An 18,610-nucleotide genomic window follows, 5' to 3' on the forward strand; every position below is an offset into this window, starting at 1 on the left:
TTTTAGGCCCGTTTTATTAGGGAAGTAGTCATGCCTAACCATGGACCTATGGCCTAACTAGTCGACGCGAGTGACTCAGTTTCGTGGCTCCAAAAATATGAACATTTGATTGGTTGAAATTGTTTATTTCGGTCCGCCCATTTATCCAAATATGGAATTTAAGATTACGTCATTCTTTTTGCATCCTGGTGCCTGATTTCAGTGTTTTACAAGTCGCTTATTCCGTCTATAAATTAACTTTCTCGTTGGTGGCGCTGTCCAGAATGAGAAAAATAATAAAAAATAAGAGACTTGTGGCAAGTCTATAAACACAACTGTGTGTGTAAATCTTACCTTGTGTGCCTCAATGAACAGCTTTTTAATGAGTGACCCAGCAGGTCCCTTAGCAGCCCCGATGACAGGCACCTCAGGGTGCTCCAGGAGGCTAGACACAAACGTGTCCATCTCAGTTTGATTCTTGCTACCAGTTGCCTGTGAGCTGAACTTTGTTTTTAAAGATTCTGACCGAGCAATTACTGTTTCCACCAGCCTTACTTGCTTTATCAGCTCCTAGAAGAATTGTTATTTTTATATTTAGTTATTGGTACATTGTTATTAGTTATCTATTATCAAGAATATAAGTTTTCTTGATATTTGCAGAAGTAATTATTAATATGTTGACCAACAAATTTTTCTATGCATTAGTACATTATTAGGGTAATGACATATAATATTAATTTTGTAATTCTGATTAATATATGAATTCTTTATTATTAATGAATATAATATACTTTTTAAATTACTTCTGATAATATATTATCAATTATAAATGAATAACTGCCAATTAATTCATAAAGATTTATTTCATAATACAGTAACAACATTTATAAAGGGCTGGGCCAACTAACTAGGCTGATATTCACGAGCACTCTAATTACAATAATACATAAATTAAAATATCACCTGATATTTAATGATTTCTTGAGAGGCACTGCGAGTAGTTTTTGAAGCTGATGAGATTATCTGTTCAATGGTGGTCCTCAACACTGGAAGGTTCTTCATCTCTGTAAGAGGAAATAGGCTAATCGTGTAAAAGGTTCGGAATCACTTTAATCACAAAAATATTTAATTGGCAATTTCCACTGGACAAGGATTTAAACCTCTTCAGCCCCACTATGGTTAAGGGTGAGGTTGAAATATTTTTTTTTATTGCTGTCAAATTTCTAGATGGCCAGAAAGGTACACCATGATTATACCATACTCAAATATCAATAAATGAAACAGTGAATTAGCAGATAATTGCACAATTAAATCAACACAAGAAAATCCATGCTGTTACAGTTTAAATAATGGATACCGTTTGTTTTTTTACACAGAAATCAATGGCAAGCCAAATTTGTCACATGGGCTGCCATTTTAGAACCACAGTTCTTTAGTGAGATACAATAAATGTTTTCAATGTATATGATGCAAGTCTGAAAACTTGTGGTGAAGATGATGATGGCACTGGTGGTGGTAAAATAATCATATTTATGGTAGGGAGTGGATAAAGACGATGATGGTGATTGTGTTATGATAAGGATCATTGTGATGTAGGGCTAACATTAGAAATGGTGTTAAAAATTACAACAATGGATACAGCAATGTACTGTACAGTCAGTGGTGGAGCCAGAAATTTGCCAACGTAGAGGTCTGAACCAAGGGGCTGACTACAGCCTTGGTCGATGGTCTGGAATAAAAAATATCTGGTAGGATTCACAAGAAGAGTATGGTCCAAATTGTGCCTTTATACCACATTATTAGGGATTAGCAATCAAATAACATTATTTGGATAGAGAAATTTAATTTTTTAAATTGTTGATCCGACGACCAAGTCATGCCGTCGAACAACAAGGGTGTCTAGACCTGTCCGACGTGAGGGCAAATGCCCTCCTGCCCCCACTGGCACCACCACTGTCTACAGTTACAATACCTGCTTGCTCAACTCGTTTGAGTGCAGCATGAATAAGCACAGGCATCAAGTGTAGTGCTAAATCACCCATCGTCAACGAACTTAAAAAATGCAGAACTTTCTCAGCTTCTTTTGTGTCATCAAATAACCTTCTTTGTCGATAAGCAGGACAGGGTTTTGCCTGGCCCCAAACTTCTTGCCATGTATTACCAGCAATCTAACAAATACCAACAAAATCAATTTGTCAAAATCATCACCCATTAACAAATCTGTATTTCTTCTTCACAATTAAATAAATATAAAGTTTTTATCAATTAAATTACTGAACTGCAACAATATGCAAAATTGAAATCTCTAGAGCTCAGAGGTTTGGCATCCTCTATCATTTTTTAAGACACCAACTTCAATTTTTTATTCAATAAAATTTTATTTTCTCTTTCACCATTTAGCTATACGAGAAAAACAATTTCAAAATACCTTCATTCGTTGACTCAGCTGACCCTTTACAACACCATCATCATTAACCTCCTCAATCCAGTCCCTTGGAGAATACCACCTCACAAAATCAGCTAACACACATCCTGGATTTGCAGCCTAGATTTAAAACAATGTGTAAACAATCTTATTTTCTAGTCTTCAAGAAAATATTTATCCTCGATTAAATAGAAATGGCTGATCTTGTTCAAATTCAGTAACAGAAACAAGGTTTTCCAGCAAAAAGATGAATAAAAAGGGCAATTATTCATTTTAGTTTAAATAATTAAACTACATACTTTGTATAATGAATATGAAATGTAAGTATATATACTGCATTTAGAATATATAAATTGTATTTATATTATAAAAATATTTATATCTTGCAAATGAATTTACCATTAATTCTATGTGAAGGATGCTTTTTAAAGAAAAAGTAGTGTAAAACCAACAAACAAGAATGCATTCAAAGACAAATTTAATTTTTTTTTCTTTTTTTCATTTCAACATTTATTTCTTTCATCCATTCTGAAATATTTAAGCAAGTAGAAAGTAATGAAATTCAGCAATAATAATATTGGAATAATTGTATAAGTAATAGTAATTTAACGTGTTAACAAAGAAAGAGGCAACAGCCCTGAAAGTTCTTATGTTAAGAATTGAGAACTAACCTTAAACGACTCCATGTCTGAGAGTAAGCAGGCGCTCTGCATCCTGGCTCTCAACTCAGCTCCTTCACTGCTTGTACCAAGCTTAGCAAGGATCTCAGCATGCTCCTCAAGCATGTCCTCTGTCATTGGGGCTGGATCCTACAATATATCAATTATATTATTAAATCGATCAATCAATTAAATCTATCAAACAAAGCAATCATTAAATCAATTTAAACATACCAAAATTAGTCACTGTGTCAAAATTCTAACAGTCCATATTAATTTAATATTTTCTTTTATTTTGATACTGAACAATGGTCCGTTAGGTTTGGCATTTTGAAAACAATTGGTAATATTATTACCATTATATTTATATGTTTAATGTTTTATATACATAGTTTTCTAGAAAACCAGACAATCAATCAACTAATGAGAAAAGATGCAACAGAAGATGTTCCTTTATCTGAATTTTAATAAAGGTGTATGTAAGAAACTTTGACATGAAAGCTAAGCAGGACAAGGCTGGGATTTATCAATCTCAGCTAAGCAAATATGTCTTAAGTCAAAAAAGTTGTCCCTAAGCAAATATCTTAAGCTGGTTTATCAAACCATCTTAGCAAAATCCTAGCTTAAAAATTGTCTTAGATGACGCATGCATACAATAGAATTTTAAGCAATTTTTAAGCTAAGCAATATTCATAAATCTGAGTCAAGCGAAAAATTAAACTTCAGACAAATTTAAGCTGATTTCTAATTTGATAAATCCGGCCCCTGGTCCCAAAGCATCAAAAGACTTTAATATAATAAGGGTGTGAACTCAGGAAGAGCCAGTTAGCTAAGAGTTATCAGCGCAAGATTACACATGTTAAAGCAGAATGAAATGAAGATTGAATGGACTGAAAAGTACAAATTGGAAAATAGAGCAGATTATGAAATGAAGACAGTTCAGAAACAAACTAGAAGGAGGAATGGAAATAAAAAGACAACTTATAACACTCTGTACCTGAGTGATTGGAATGAACAATGCTTCATCGCTATTCTGCAGTAATAAGTCTTCACATTGTCGAAGCCTGCCCTCAGGTTGGTGTGCGACAGAATCTACAAAGCCCTTAGAGTCAAGTGGACTCGATGTCTCTTCATCGGGTGAGTTTCTAATGGCATCCGCCGTACCGCTCTTACCATCATCTGTTTCGGATGACACTTCAGTTATTGCGGTTGTAACCTCATCAAAATGTTTAATACTATCATCATCACATTCAAAAAATTCATCGTCACTGTCGCTATCGGTTTTATTACTTGTCGTCAGACTGCATTGCGATTCTTCTATATCAAGCGTATGACTAGATCTTGGTTCATTATCATCGGCTCTTTGTTCTGATGAACTGTTCTGGTCCTGTGAAGCTTGATGGTTTGTCTGTTTTAATCTCCTCTCTCTTGCCATTTTCCGTGAAATGCAACAATTCAACATCTAACACACAAAATATAAAATAAAAAATTAAACAGTCAATGTTCTCTAAACTGAAGGTAACTATATGAGTATAAAATTCAATATTTTTGAGGAATCAATTTTCCATCTAAATTCTCCAATAACAATTATTCTTACTTGAAGTTTCTGATGAAGCAAACAATATCCAAGATTAGGTGATCCTGATTTTAGCCTGTAAAAAAAGTATTTTATTTATTATTATATTCATAAATACTTTAAAAATAGTAAACAATTAAATAAATATAAAAATAAATAAATAAAAATTCAAGTAGCAATTTTCATATTTGTGGTAAAAAATATTCTAAAGCTATGTCCAGATTATCAAATTTTCTTTGACAAAGAATTGTTGTATGCCCATATATAGTCATGATGTGCCTATATATGGTCATGATATGATGTCATCATGACCATATTTAGGCATGTTTTTGCCAAATAAAATTTGATAGTCTGGACAGGGCTTTACTGACTGAATTTCATGATTAGATTTGTGGTCTGGTGATCAAGGTGAGGGAAAATATAATGAATGAAATTAATGAACACATGAATGAACAAAGTTTTTCAGCCTTATGGGCCATTCGGCCTGAAGAGGATAGGTAGGTAGGTAGGTAGAATGAACAAAAAAAGAATGAATGTATGAATGACAAACAAACGAATGAATTAATGTATGAATGATTAAATGATAAAATTAATAAATATACAAATAATAGATGATAGATATATCTTACCCTGATATTAGTGTATTGCTTTCTAATCTATACCTCATCTCTAATAAAAACTCATGCCATAGATGAGCTGCTGCTTTCATTCCACCATGGTTATAGTTCACAATACACATACACACGGCAAGTTTATAAACTAAACTTCCCTCAGGTGCTGTCTTAAAGTGACGATATTTTTCCTGTAAGACAAAACAAAGGCCAAACAAAATTTTAAAATAAAATTACTGAAACTCTTGCTGTAGTGCTAGCACAGAATTTGTCCACAGTTTGCAGTTGCCTACTTAATGCTATGCAGTTTCTACTGTTCGTTTTTACCTTGTTTTCTTGTTGATCATCAGAAATTTGGTCATCTGATGTTGATTCTTCTTTCTCATCTTCATCAGGAAAGAGAAACTGAAAGAGGCAATAGAGATGGTAAGTCAAAAGTCAATATCAAGAATAATGAAATAGTAAAATTAATCATAAATGTTAGCTTTGTTTTGTGTGAATTTAGGTCACAATAGCATCTCATTACAAATAATAATGACAATAATAATGAACATTTATTACGTGCTCTTACACAAATGGTCTCACAAATCTATTAGAGAACAGATAATTGAAAAAGGTGAGTTTTTTTGAGAGTGAGAGCAGTTTTGAACTGTTTCAAAGTTGGAGATTGACAAACTTCACGCGGTAGTTCGCTCCATAGGGATAAGGCAGCGAAATAGAATGCATTGTGATAAGTGAAATTGGTCTAATGTTTTAACTCAAAGTTAATATGGGTTAAGGAAAATAGTCATGCACCATAAGAACGTGATATATAATTTATAATTAATGGTAAAACTATATATTTAACTGTAATACTAATAAAGTTATAATAAAATAATTGTTGGGATGATGATGATGATCATGTTGATGATTATGATGTTGGTGCTGGTAATATTACAACACATTGACAATAAAAGCAACAGACAAAATATAAATAGAAAAGATGGCACTATACAAATACACATCATTACTTAAATTTATAAACATTGAAGAAACAACTCACTGACAATATTTCATTAAGAAGATCATTAGGTAAGGGTTCTGGTTCATTATTCTCTGTTTTTCTCCTCCTCTTTCTCCTTGTCTTTGATCTACTCACTACTGTTGAGATCTTTGGTATAAACATCATTCCAGGGTCGGTAAGCCTCTGTAGAGCTTGTCCAATATTCCCTTCACTTTCTTCTTGGTAAGCTTTACCTAGTAATTGTTCTGTTGATTCTCTACGGCTGCAAAGTTTTTCAAATTCTAAAAGGTAATCAGCTAAAAAACAAAGTGAGAGTTTAAGGTGAATCATTGATGTGATGCAGTTCTAAAGCATTGGTACCACACTGTTGTTGTTGTTACAGTGAAGTTTAAACATGACTGCTGATCAATGCATTATCACATGTGGCAAGCTAAACATGGTAATGTCACTGGTCATGCATTTTTATAGCCCCTTCCACAATAAAAACCATCTCAAGACGCTTTTAAGCCACTAAAAACTAAAGCAAAAAACTGAAGAACCAGTTCCAATGCGAAAGGGAAGCAGGAAGATGCACACCTCTGATTTTGAGATGGCATCGCCATCACTACCGTGTACACCTTTCGAAAGCTAGAATTTTTCATTATTAAACATACCAAAGATACATCAACCCTACTATCTGCCTATTTATCAACTACTTTTGAGGTTGTGTGATTTAATTGTTGTGATCTAAAACTAAAGTTCATGCATATGGGCATGATAATCTTCCTTACCTAGAAGGCATTCTGGATCATCCACCATTCTGACCCGAACAGACCAGACAGGTGCACGTAGAGGGTCAAGGTCACTGCAAAGATAAAAATTCAAATAAATAGAGGAATTGAGTAATACTTAATTAGCACATAGTGTAAGTAATAAAAATACATAAATATAGAAATTTGTAAATATGCTCCAACATAATGTTATGATGATGATAATGTTAATAATGATGTTGATGATCATATAGATGATGATGATGATGCTTATAATGATGGGTGTTACTGATGATGATGAGGTTCCTATGATAATATAATTCATTTTCGAATTCCTGGTAGTTTCATCTAACATCACATGGACTAAGAAATTTTATTTAAACTGTATTAATTCAAACTCATTTTATTCACACAGAAACAAGATTAGAAATTGATTCTTACGAGAAGGAATTGTTATCAACAATCATGTCTTCATTAAAGCAAGGCCATGTAGTGTAGAGATGGAATTCACGTATAGGATCTTCTATAGCACCAAATGGCAGGTCTTTACAACCAGCATAGCCTATAGATACATCATTCTCACTGTCAATTTGCTCAATATCTAAAATAATGAAGAAAAAACATTGGCTTTAATTTCTATTTCAAATACAGATGCTACAACAGAAACTCATTTTTACTATGCTATTGTTGTGTTCAGTTATCTGTCGAATCGAGTATATAAATATTCTCTCAAATTATTAATGTTTAATGACTGCCTAAAATGTGTCACTGAATTAAAACATTAACATTAATTACAATACAAATTTTAGTTCTATGCCTGGGATCTGTCAGGACACAGCATTCATCAAATAAAGTATCAAACATTAGCTTAGGATTCAAGCATCTATCATCAGATGTGACACCAGATCTTTAAAACCACATTTTAGAGTCAAGCAAACTTTTCAGCATTTTTAAAGGATTTTAACATTTTTTAGCATTTCAATTATGAATGTCTTAACTGATTCTGCATCTGGCTTTCTAAATGTTTTAAATGCTTTTTGATTGCTTTTAATATTGTGTTTCCGTCCAATTTTCTGAACTTTTAAAACCAAATTTTAAAGAGACAAACAACATCTTAACATTTTTAGCATTTTTAAAGTGTTTTAGCATTTGTTTTACTTTTCTTTACATAAATGTTAATTGATCCATCAAATCTTGCTTTCAAATGATCTTATCTGTTTAATGATTGTGATTGTTTTGTATTGAACGCATGTCAGAGCTGTGATGAGGTGCCACTGTTACAAAAGTGCATTTCTTATAAATTATTATTCTTATTGAGGCTTCATGCCACACCTGAAATAAGTAGCAGCAAAAGCTTGTGCTATCAAGAAACAGTTATTCTGAAAGTGCATAATCATAATCTGCTATATCGTGAAGTGACAATCATATGGTTATAGAGCCATGGTTGTATAAAACATTCAATGTAAGTGCAGTATCTACCTGGTGGTTGTTGGGGCCATGCAGAGTAGTGCGTCCAGTCTTGAAGAACGTAAGTAAACCTTACTGACACACTAACATGAGGTAGATTCACAGTACCAGCCTAGAAGATTATGGTGAAAATGTGAGATATCGACAAAAAATTAAAATTACTTTACTGCTACAAGAGACACTAAAGGCTACAATTTATTTATAATTATATTATCCAGTGGAAGATTCAAGAGGGGGGAGGGGGTGGGGGAAGTCAGCCCCACTCAATTTAAAAAATAAAAAAAATGAGAATAGAAGAAAATTCTATTCAAATTTTGAATCTATGAGTGCCATTAAAAATTAACAATTTTCTTGGTTAGGGCTGAGGTAGTACAGACCCTCCATCTGTGAAAGTCCCTCCATGGGCCCCCTCTATTTCAAATTCCTGGATCCACCACTGCTATCAACAAGTTTTCAAACAAAATACAGTAACAACAATGGTTATTTTTCATCAATAGCTACCCAATTGTGGAAAGGTCTGCCTAGATCTATGAAGTATATTCACTTGGTCAGTTCTCATCTTAAAAAAACATAGTGTAAATTATATGATTCATAAATAATGCCATATTGTCACTGCGATTGTATTATTATAATACTTAGGAATTTGGCTGTCAAGAGATTATTTCTTAATTTTGATTTGTGTATAAGCTTTCCACAAGGGATCTATAACATTGAGGGGAATATTAGGATTACAGTAGCTTGTTTGTAAATAAAACCTACAATTTTTGATCTGAATATACTGAGCAGTCCTTCTAAGTGGTTGTATTGTGGGGGTGCTTTCATCAGGTGAACCATGTCAAAGGTTGTACGAACACCAGGAGCTTCGCACACACCAGTATACATACGTCTCCATTTCTGTTGAATTTGAGCAAATACTGGAACTTTACTGCAAAATGAGAAACATTTTATAAACAATTGTTTAGCATCTTCATACAGTCTGTATGTGCCAGATGGTAATGGTAATGGTAATGGTTGGAGACCTATATAGCGCATAATACATGGTCTCTATGCGCTCGGCCGAGCGCACAGATAACACATATATGATTTTATTACACAACTATTGATAATTGAATTATTAATACCTACCAATTTGTATTGTTGATAGCTACTGTGGCACAACTGAGCAAAAGATTACATTTGCTTTCACTGCTAATGGCATCACTTTTAGCCGAGGGCGCTAGAACAACAAAATGACGTACTCCATACCTAGTAACAAAGGATGAAAATGAGTGTATTGTTATATTTGGTTCTGCTAAAAGTAGCATTTCATCATACACATGCAAAGGATTGGAGAATGATTTGTTGGCTTCCTATAGAGTCTCTTCCTCAATACTTAAATTGCTTTGATTGGTTTTAAACAGCTTGAATGACAGAGTCCTGCCATACCTTTATAATTGTACTTCTATGGGCAGAGTCCATAGCCACTAGACCACAGGTAATTCTGAAAGAATGCTACTTCTTCAAATAACCAAGTATGAATCTGGTTGTAAGAGATTTTAATTCAAGTAAACTCTGCCCAAGAATTTAGATAATTATTGAATTAGATCGTTTTTCTTGTAATTTTGTGAACTAATACTACTACAAAAACCGAAAGGTCCACTGATTAATCTCAGATAAGAAAGTATAATACATACTCCAAGTATTGAAATACACGCCATCGTGTTGGGATTCAATATTTCGACATTAATTATGTCATCATAAGGAATTATGTCATCATCAGGAATCATCATTCCTGATGATGACATAATTAATGTCGAAATATTGAATCCCAACACGATGGCGTGTATTTCAATACTTGGAGTATGTATTATACTTTCTTAATACTACTACAGTTATTTGTTTTTGTGCATGCTGGTACTATACTCTAATCTGCTTATGCGCTGGGTAAAACAGAAATATAAAAAAAAAAATAATAAATTTGTGCAATCATTAATTGGTTGTTTCTAATGTCATTTGATGGTGGTTAGGTCATGTTGAACTAATATTTTTATATCATTTGTGCATAAACTGATGTACAACTACAAATTACACATTAAATTAGCAATAAAATGAATGAGAAATTATTGAACAATAGAGTAGGAGATTAAGTACCGGTGTACTGACCAATACAGTTTCTGTCCTGTCTCAGAGTATGGACAAGTTTATGGACATGTGTATGTGTGAGTGAAAGGAATTTTACTACATATATGACAGCGGCATGTACATAGATTCATATTTTACAAAGAAGACTGCCCATCAGAATAAAATGACTTACCATCTACATAGACAATGAGCTCTTGGTGGAAAATCACAATCCATAGTCATCATGTCCTCCATTGCTTGCGGCAACCGATCTGAATTTATGAAATTACAGTTTAAGGTATTTCCAAAAAAATTTCTACTGCATTACAGGATGACTTGAACAATTATGGTACAAAAGTTCAATTAATCTTTTTTTTTTTAAACTTATGAAAACAATCGGTTTCTTTTAAACACATTTAAAGACATCCTAGGTTCAGGATAAATAAATAAATAAATGAAATTTTAATGTGATACTTTTATCAGCGAAATCTCTTTATGAGGCTTAGGGAATGGAGTCAAATGATGGCTGCTGTAGTCATCACCACAATTCAGAAAAGTGAGTTATTCTACATTTACCAATATGAAGGTTGGAATGGTGGTGATATAGAGCCCACTGAAAGAAATGTCAGTGGCTGCAATCTACTCTACATTTGCTCATCTTCTGTTCTAGTAATATCTGTATAAGTTCTAGTAATATCTGTCTATTTTATTTAGTTGTCTGGATATTGTGCAGCATGTCCACCCAAATTGCCTATTCAACGTTATTCGAATTGGGAGCTTCATTTTGTACTTGTCTTATAAGCTGTGTGCAGACTGATCTTGTACACAATATAGAGAAGATTGATACAAATTGCTGGATTATATTTACCTTCTGTTTCTGCTTTATCTTCTTTTCCAGAAGGAACATCTTCTGCCTGTCCATCAGAGACAGCTTTATGTTCAGAAATAATGAATTTGAAGTTTGCAAACTGAATGCTCTCTTGTCTCTCCACCCAATGTTCATTTGCTTCTTTCTTCAATTGAACACTTTGTGGGATATTATTCAATTTCCAGTCATGTAATATGTGTTCCAATCGTGCTATGAATCTGGAAAAAAAAAAAAAAAGATATTAAAAACTTTACATAGTCTGCATTAAGAATATGCAGTTTCCATATTTCTTGTAATATATGGTATAAAGAAAATTATTATTTTTCATTGTAATTTCCTATACTTTAAATTTTTTTTGCTGGCAGGTTGAAAGTGAACTGAAATTGTACAATAACTGCATGCATGTAAATAATTCAAGGTGTCTACTGTACAAATGCAATTCAAGGTGTTTACTGTACAAACACTTGAACTGGTTGGTAATCAATTCATGCAATTTCTTAGTGATAAAAAAGCTGAGTTATTGTTAAAGTCAAATAACATAATTGAAAATTTTAATTAGTAATTCATAAAATCCTACTTTTAATTCAAGATCCCAGACTTCCCTATGGATGGAATGTGTTATCTTTAATTAGTGCCGCATCCATTATTTTGAAAAGGAGGATGCTAAATAGATATTACGTCCACTTGACCTTATATGCAGGTCGCAAAAATAAGGATGGAGCATATCAATGGCTATAATTATGAACACTATAAATTGGTTGTTAACACTCTGACTGCCAGGGGTATGAAAAAATAGTATCAGCCACCGCCAGACTTTTTAGCAAATTTTAACACTTTGCCGAAGCTCGTTGAGAGTGCGCATGTGATCATATTGACATTTAGTGAATACTACAAGAACTACAAACATTTTAGCTTTGCAATGGTACCAAACACTTTATTCTAATCAAAGTCTGTGACCCGTAACAGTATAATGAAAATGACTCACTTCTGGAGATTTATGCAATTTTACACAACGAAGCAGAGATAATCGCGATTTTGTTAAAGTAAATAAATACTGCTCAACGCTACAGTAATGTAAACAAACAAATAGTGAAATACTTACGGTCAAGACTGAATATAGTGTTCAAATTGTTAATACATGTCGGTAATTACCCCATCTAACGGATTCCTTAAAAAGACCTGCAACACAGAGATCTCCATGTTTGGTGGTTACAGTTACCAAACATGGAGATCTCTGTGTTTGGTGGGCAGAGTGTTAATGTCTAAAGTAACTTACTTTACCATTTATTTCCACTAAATTACTATAATTTTTTCATTTTTTTTAACAAAAAGGGGGTGCTCAGTCATCGTGAAATCCTCCCCCTTGGTTATGCCACTGTTAAATATGTTTCTCTCAAAATTTTATTAGTAATGTACAGTATGTCTTCTATAAAGTTACCTCTCCCATTCTGAAGCTGTAGTGAAGTCTGTAATCTCAAAGACATCTGTATCCTATGGAAACAAACATGTCAGAAATTAATTTTAAGAAGTACAAATATTAGATTTAACACTACATCAGGTTTTTCCAGAAAATTATGTTCCCATTTCTTTTCTTCATTTACTAATATCAAAAATAATATTAAAAATAATAATTAATAGAGTTCAACTTGTATAGTAGTATAAACAAAGAACTTAAATAGCAGAAGAATGAGCTGCTCCGCGTATTTGCATTAAAATCGATGGAACATTCGCCCTCATGCGGTTGCAGTAAAATTTGAACATTTTACTAAGTGGAGAAACTACAGGAAACAAACGAACCAGAGCGGCGCCTTTATTATTACTATATAGCGCCGCTGTGCGGATGCAGTAAGATTTTTGTCCGTGTACCCACAATGCATTTCGACCGGATGTTCCACTATTTTGGGAAGCTGCTCTATCTTCTGCTATTTAATATCTTTGGTATAAATTACAAACTATGAGGTGTAATTCGATTAAAACAGACAAATATGTGGAACAGTAATAATAAGACAAGAAAGATTAAATCCAGAAACATAAATTTAGAGGAATAGGAATCTACAAGTGTGGAGTAGCAACACACATAATTGTTCCTTGTCTATAATCAACAAATATGCAATTATTAATCAATTTTATTTTCATCCTAACTTGCATCTCAACCTAATTTTCAATATCCATATCGTATTATATTTTTTTGACACTTCAGTCTTACTAACTGCAAGATTTCGTGCCAGGGTTAGAGAACACATGATGTATGGTATTCAGCATATTCCACAAATATAACGGTTTTTATTCAGTAAGTTATTATCATAGCCTATCTTCTCAATCTCATGCTCATTATTTATATCAGTCGTGCATGGAGGAATAATTTTAACTTATTCCTCCGTGAGTGTAAGCATAGCCTTTAAATTATGTGTTCTTTACGTAGGCTACTACTAGTACTAGGCCTACCTAGGCATAGGCCTAGACATCAAAAATTAGTTAAAACTTGTTTATAAAACACAAGAAAACATATTATTTGTCAATAAGTTAAGTAAATCATAATGGCTGTATCATAATTTAGTATCAAGCCCTTGCCTTTCCTTAAAATAACTAACTAAATAGTAAGAATCAACATCTGGTGGCCAACTAAATCCTACAGTAGCCAAGGGCCAAAGCAAAGCCCTAAATATGTATGTATACACCACACTCACACTTGCTTGCCTTTCGCAACCAAAAAGTTACGCCTTAGACTAAGGCTTAGGCCTAGGCCTAGTTAGCTAGCCTAGGCCTAGGCCTAGCATAAATTGAGTGTTTAAAATAGCTATAAAATCAACGTAGCATTCTCAATATTACCTCAGATTCTTCAGACATTATTGATATTTAAAGAAATGTATCCCACTAATTATGGGAAACAACTTCAGTTGCTCAAAAATACACGTTTTAAAGATTTCTTCTCGTTTTCTGTTCAGTCCTAGAAGTCAACAGTCGACGATGTCAACAAATAACTTAGTTGACCTGACAATTAACACTTTTTTAAATCAAATCTAAATTGCATTTATAATGGCATAAATAATTTTATAGAATAATATTAATTTAATCTAATAACGAATATAATTTAAACTTATATATCATTTATTTATTTAATAAAATATCAATATACCTAAAGCTCCTGATAATTTATTTGACCATGGCTAAAATGGCAGCGCCCAACAACTACAAAATGGCAAAATTATTCCAACCGGGTGCTGCACCATTTGGCAATTTTATCAACTACTATTCGTTCAATCCACCTGAGAATCGATTGCAATTACTTACTGACAGTTTGTTTAATACACTCACTAATGGAATTCATTCAAATAAGATATCAGTTCTTGATATCGGCTGTAATGCTGGTGTAAGTTTGGTTTATTTAGGCCCGGGCAGGCCTAGTCTTGTTTAATGTTGCAACCAGCGTGACCACTGCTTGGGTATTTACCCATGATCTTGGGTATTCCGTTCAAATCCTTGGGTATTTTATTTTTACTAAGAAAAATAAATTAAATATTTTTGTCATAGAGGAAGAATAAGAAGTAACAAAGTATATTTCAGTCCATTCAAGTAAGCAAAACTCAACGAAGGGCACATAACATTGTTAATTGTCAAATTGATTGACTGTTAATTGCTATAAACATGGGTTCAGAATTGTTTATTTGTGATTTGCATTGCCATTGATCTTACCTAATTAATGCATTACATAATACAACTTGATCACTGATCTACTGATAACACTGGCCGACTGACGGCGTATTTTTCTATCCGTATTATCACCTCATGAATATTAATTTTAATAATTAACACAAACAATTACAATAAAAAATTTATAAATTGAACTAAAAGGGAAACTATACATGCGAAAAACACATTTTTTTCAAATTTTAATGCATTTTCAGGAAGCTTGGGTAATTTTTGGCAATTTTTGCTGAATCTTGGGTAATTTCGACCCAGTCATTGGGTATATTAAAAATTGTGAGTGGTCACGCTGGTTGCAACGCTAACCTGTATAAGCCAACCTAGCCTAGATCTGCCTGGCCATCATGACATTTTTTTTTACTTTGTAATAAAGAAAACAAAAAATACAGCTGCATGTAATATTAATAAACATAAGAGTAGGCCTATATGCATTCAGTAGGGCAAGACTCGCTCGTCTATTTTGTTGAAGATTTTATGAAAGTACTTTTAAAAATTGGCACAGTATTTTGATTCCTCAAAAGTACTAATAGGGACATTCTAAAATACAGGGATTGATTGCTTGATTGAAAATCTACCTATTATTAATATTAGGCCTAAGCAATAATAAATGTAATTGGTTAAATGTGGTAGGCCTATGCCCTAGTGGCAGTAGTATTGGAGTACAATACTAACATATTGAACTGTATAATATCCCCGCTTCCCAAATGTTTTTCTCTGGGACCCAATTTTTGATGCAGGAATTTGTAATAGGGGCCCAAAGAGAGATTTTCACAGATAGAGGGTCTATCCACCTCAGCCACACCATGGTTGAGGGTGAGGTAATGCATTTTATGATTAAGGCACCCGTAGATGGCCGGAAATGGCACTCTCATAGTGAATTTGAATACAATTTTCCTTTTTTTCCCTCATTATTTTTTTTTAATTGGAGGGTGGGTGAGGGCTGGGTGGAGCCTTGAATCTGCCACTGAAAAATGAAACAACTTATTATTTGTAACAAAAAAATAATAATTTTTTTTGCAAAAAAATATTTTCAACCTTTGAATTATATATTTGATGTACTTAAATTTTAACCCTATGTGTTTACATGGCGTATTCAGGATTTAAAATAGGGGGTGCTGATGAAATGAGAGTGGTGGGGTGTTCAGGCACTCCTTGGATATGCCTTATAAACCAAAATGCATGACAGACTGTTTGGTATATTATTGTTTGCATTTGCAACAGAAACTTTCTGTTTTATTTCTATAAATTGTTCTTAAACAGAAAAACAATAGTGATATGAATTTCAAAATATTCATTGTGGGCAAATAAAAAAAATTGTTCTAATGAGGGTTCACCTCAAAATTATGTTTTTATGTCGTCAGACCTGTTAAAAATTCACAACTGTCTGAAAATCAGTATATAAATTGAATTATTTTTTGCAAACCTGCTCGCGACCCAACTTAAAAGTTTGGCGACCCATTTTTGGGTCGCGACCCATAGTTTGGGAAGCGTGGTATAATATTATATAACATAACTATACATAATTATACATGCCACCTTTCCATACGGTTAAAACTTAAGGTGTATTGCTGTACAAGCTAAACTGGTAGTCACTGTTTTTTTACTCCAGAAATTTCATTTAAAGTACTGTACATGTTTTGTTGCATACAGTGAATGTGCACACAAATTGATATTGCAGTTTAATTTAATTAAAGATGGATTGTCCCCTGAAAATGACAAAAAAGTCATTAAAAAATTATTTTTAAATTTACTTGCTCATTTTGAAGTAACATACAAATTATTAAGTTGAGCATAGAAATTATTATATAAAAAAAATTGTGTACCCTGATTTTCATACTGGATAATGATAAAAATAATTTAGTGTCTGAAAGTGTTTATCATTTTTCACTGTAGGATTATAGGTAAACATTTTTTAAATACACTAATTTATATATTCAACTTGATAATTTTTACACATGTTAATTTCCTTATTGATTTTTATGATTTTGTTTGTTATTTTGCATGGCACAATACATATCTGTAATGTATCCTTTTTCTCAACCAGTTGATTTCAGTATACTGAATTCTATATATTTTCAGGATTTGACAGTTGAGTTGTACAAGTCTCTAACACAAAGATCTGAAGTTAAACACCAAAGTATTGCGGATGTTGTGATGTTTGGTTGTGACATTGATTCAATATTAATTCAGCGTGCTACTGAAGATAATCCTTATCCAGACCAAATTACATACCGATCATTCAACATTATGGAGGGTGCTACCCGAGTTATGCACTTGAAAGCGTTCTTAGATTCTCATCAAAAAGAACGCTTTGATCTTGTTTGTTGTTTCTCGTTAACAATGTGGATTCATTTAAATAATGGAGATGATGGTTTACTAAAATTTTTAGATGTTGTATCTAGCATGACAAAGTTTCTTCTAATAGAGCCACATCCATGGAAGTGTTATCGTTCTGCAGAACGAAGAGTTACCAAGTTAGGTTGCCAAGGCTTTGAAATGTTGCCGCATATCAAAATAAGGAATGATGTTGATGTGCAGATAAAGAAATATCTTACTGAAAATTGTGGGATGACTTTGGTTAAGGACTTTGGTGCCACAACTTGGAAAAGAAGTATTCAACTATTTGAAAACACAAGTTTGAAATACATATTAAAATGAAATCTTAAATATTTATATGTACAGTATTTATTTTGTTGAAAGTTCATAATATACAGTAAAACAATCTTGACAATTTTTTTTTTAATTTGTAAGTCTTTATTGAATAAAGTCACTAAATGTTAAATTTTATCTGTACTTGATCTGTGGTTAATGGTTAAATATTGTGAATTATGACATTATAAGAGGACATACTGTAGATTAAATTCTTATTATCTTTCAGCTTTGTAGATTTGTGGATTCTTGAAATCCAGCTTATATGTATTTAATCACATTGCCCACCATTTTAATTTAGTACTTTTGACATAATACCTCTATATATTTCCCTGAAGTTATACTTGCGAACTTAGTTTATAAGACAGTATTAATTTTTTTTTAAATACAGTTTTGCCTACTCCTCTATATGTTCTCTTGCTTCTGTAAAGTTAGTTACTGTACTGTATACACCAGCAGTTCTATTGATCACAACCCAAAATTGGATCACTAAACTAGAGGGTTGCGCGGTTTTTTTAATTTAGAAATTTCTACATCTTGTGTTTACCGTGACCATTTTTTTAAGTGTTTTTTTTATAATTTTCCCGAGAAGTGGGTTATTAATTGCCTAGACATTTTAGGTCGTCGGCCAAAAAGTTTATATACTATACATTGTTCCAAAGATATATTATTGTACAGAAACAAGAGTGGAACTGGAGTGGTGGTTATAATGATGCACACTCTCCCATCTAATGGTCGATCCTTGGTTCAAATCCATTAAAATTCCAGGATTTTGTTTTTCTCAAGACGAAAAATCAACTTCACTTTCTCGGTCTAATT

At 32.8% G+C, this 18,610-nt stretch overlaps 2 protein-coding genes across 3 annotated transcripts in view; one reads left to right on the forward strand and one right to left on the reverse strand.

The window, feature by feature from the left end:
- The window catches only part of LOC117107314 (rab3 GTPase-activating protein catalytic subunit-like), a 16,861-nt gene extending 2,457 nt beyond the window's left edge, over nucleotides 1-14,404 (reverse strand). Inside the window, exons 1-19 of one of the 2 annotated variants that reach the window (XM_033248956.1) lie at nucleotides 14,267-14,404; nucleotides 12,876-12,928; nucleotides 11,438-11,655; nucleotides 10,763-10,841; nucleotides 9,595-9,714; nucleotides 9,229-9,394; nucleotides 8,482-8,581; nucleotides 7,444-7,603; nucleotides 7,024-7,097; nucleotides 6,293-6,549; nucleotides 5,578-5,655; nucleotides 5,269-5,441; nucleotides 4,661-4,715; nucleotides 4,061-4,525; nucleotides 3,076-3,213; nucleotides 2,408-2,524; nucleotides 1,952-2,147; nucleotides 943-1,043; nucleotides 465-549 (exon numbers count right to left, since the gene is read on the reverse strand). In XM_033248956.1, the coding sequence (XP_033104847.1) occupies nucleotides 465-549; nucleotides 943-1,043; nucleotides 1,952-2,147; nucleotides 2,408-2,524; nucleotides 3,076-3,213; nucleotides 4,061-4,525; nucleotides 4,661-4,715; nucleotides 5,269-5,441; nucleotides 5,578-5,655; nucleotides 6,293-6,549; nucleotides 7,024-7,097; nucleotides 7,444-7,603; nucleotides 8,482-8,581; nucleotides 9,229-9,394; nucleotides 9,595-9,714; nucleotides 10,763-10,841; nucleotides 11,438-11,655; nucleotides 12,876-12,928; nucleotides 14,267-14,284 (2,653 nt within the window). In that variant the 5' untranslated portion in view covers nucleotides 14,285-14,404. Of the gene's footprint in view, nucleotides 1-333; nucleotides 550-942; nucleotides 1,044-1,951; nucleotides 2,148-2,407; nucleotides 2,525-3,075; nucleotides 3,214-4,060; nucleotides 4,526-4,660; nucleotides 4,716-5,268; nucleotides 5,442-5,577; nucleotides 5,656-6,292; nucleotides 6,550-7,023; nucleotides 7,098-7,443; nucleotides 7,604-8,481; nucleotides 8,582-9,228; nucleotides 9,395-9,594; nucleotides 9,715-10,762; nucleotides 10,842-11,437; nucleotides 11,656-12,875; nucleotides 12,929-14,266 lie in introns of both variants that reach the window. The other variant, XM_033248957.1, reaches the window with a different exon arrangement.
- A 205-nt stretch (nucleotides 14,405-14,609) lies between these two features.
- On the forward strand, nucleotides 14,610-18,610 carry LOC117107316 (pre-miRNA 5'-monophosphate methyltransferase-like). The gene is made up of 2 exons (XM_033248959.1): nucleotides 14,610-14,807; nucleotides 17,222-18,610. The coding sequence occupies exons 1-2, from the start codon at nucleotides 14,610-14,612 to the stop codon at nucleotides 17,798-17,800; spliced, it is 777 nt and encodes a 258-aa protein (XP_033104850.1). The 3' UTR covers nucleotides 17,801-18,610.

The sequence above is a fragment of the Anneissia japonica genome, unplaced genomic scaffold (assembly GCF_011630105.1).
Source record: "Anneissia japonica isolate Jap-2015-1 unplaced genomic scaffold, ASM1163010v1 scaffold211_len1577895_cov191, whole genome shotgun sequence".
NCBI classification, from domain to species: domain Eukaryota; kingdom Metazoa; phylum Echinodermata; class Crinoidea; order Comatulida; family Comatulidae; genus Anneissia; species Anneissia japonica.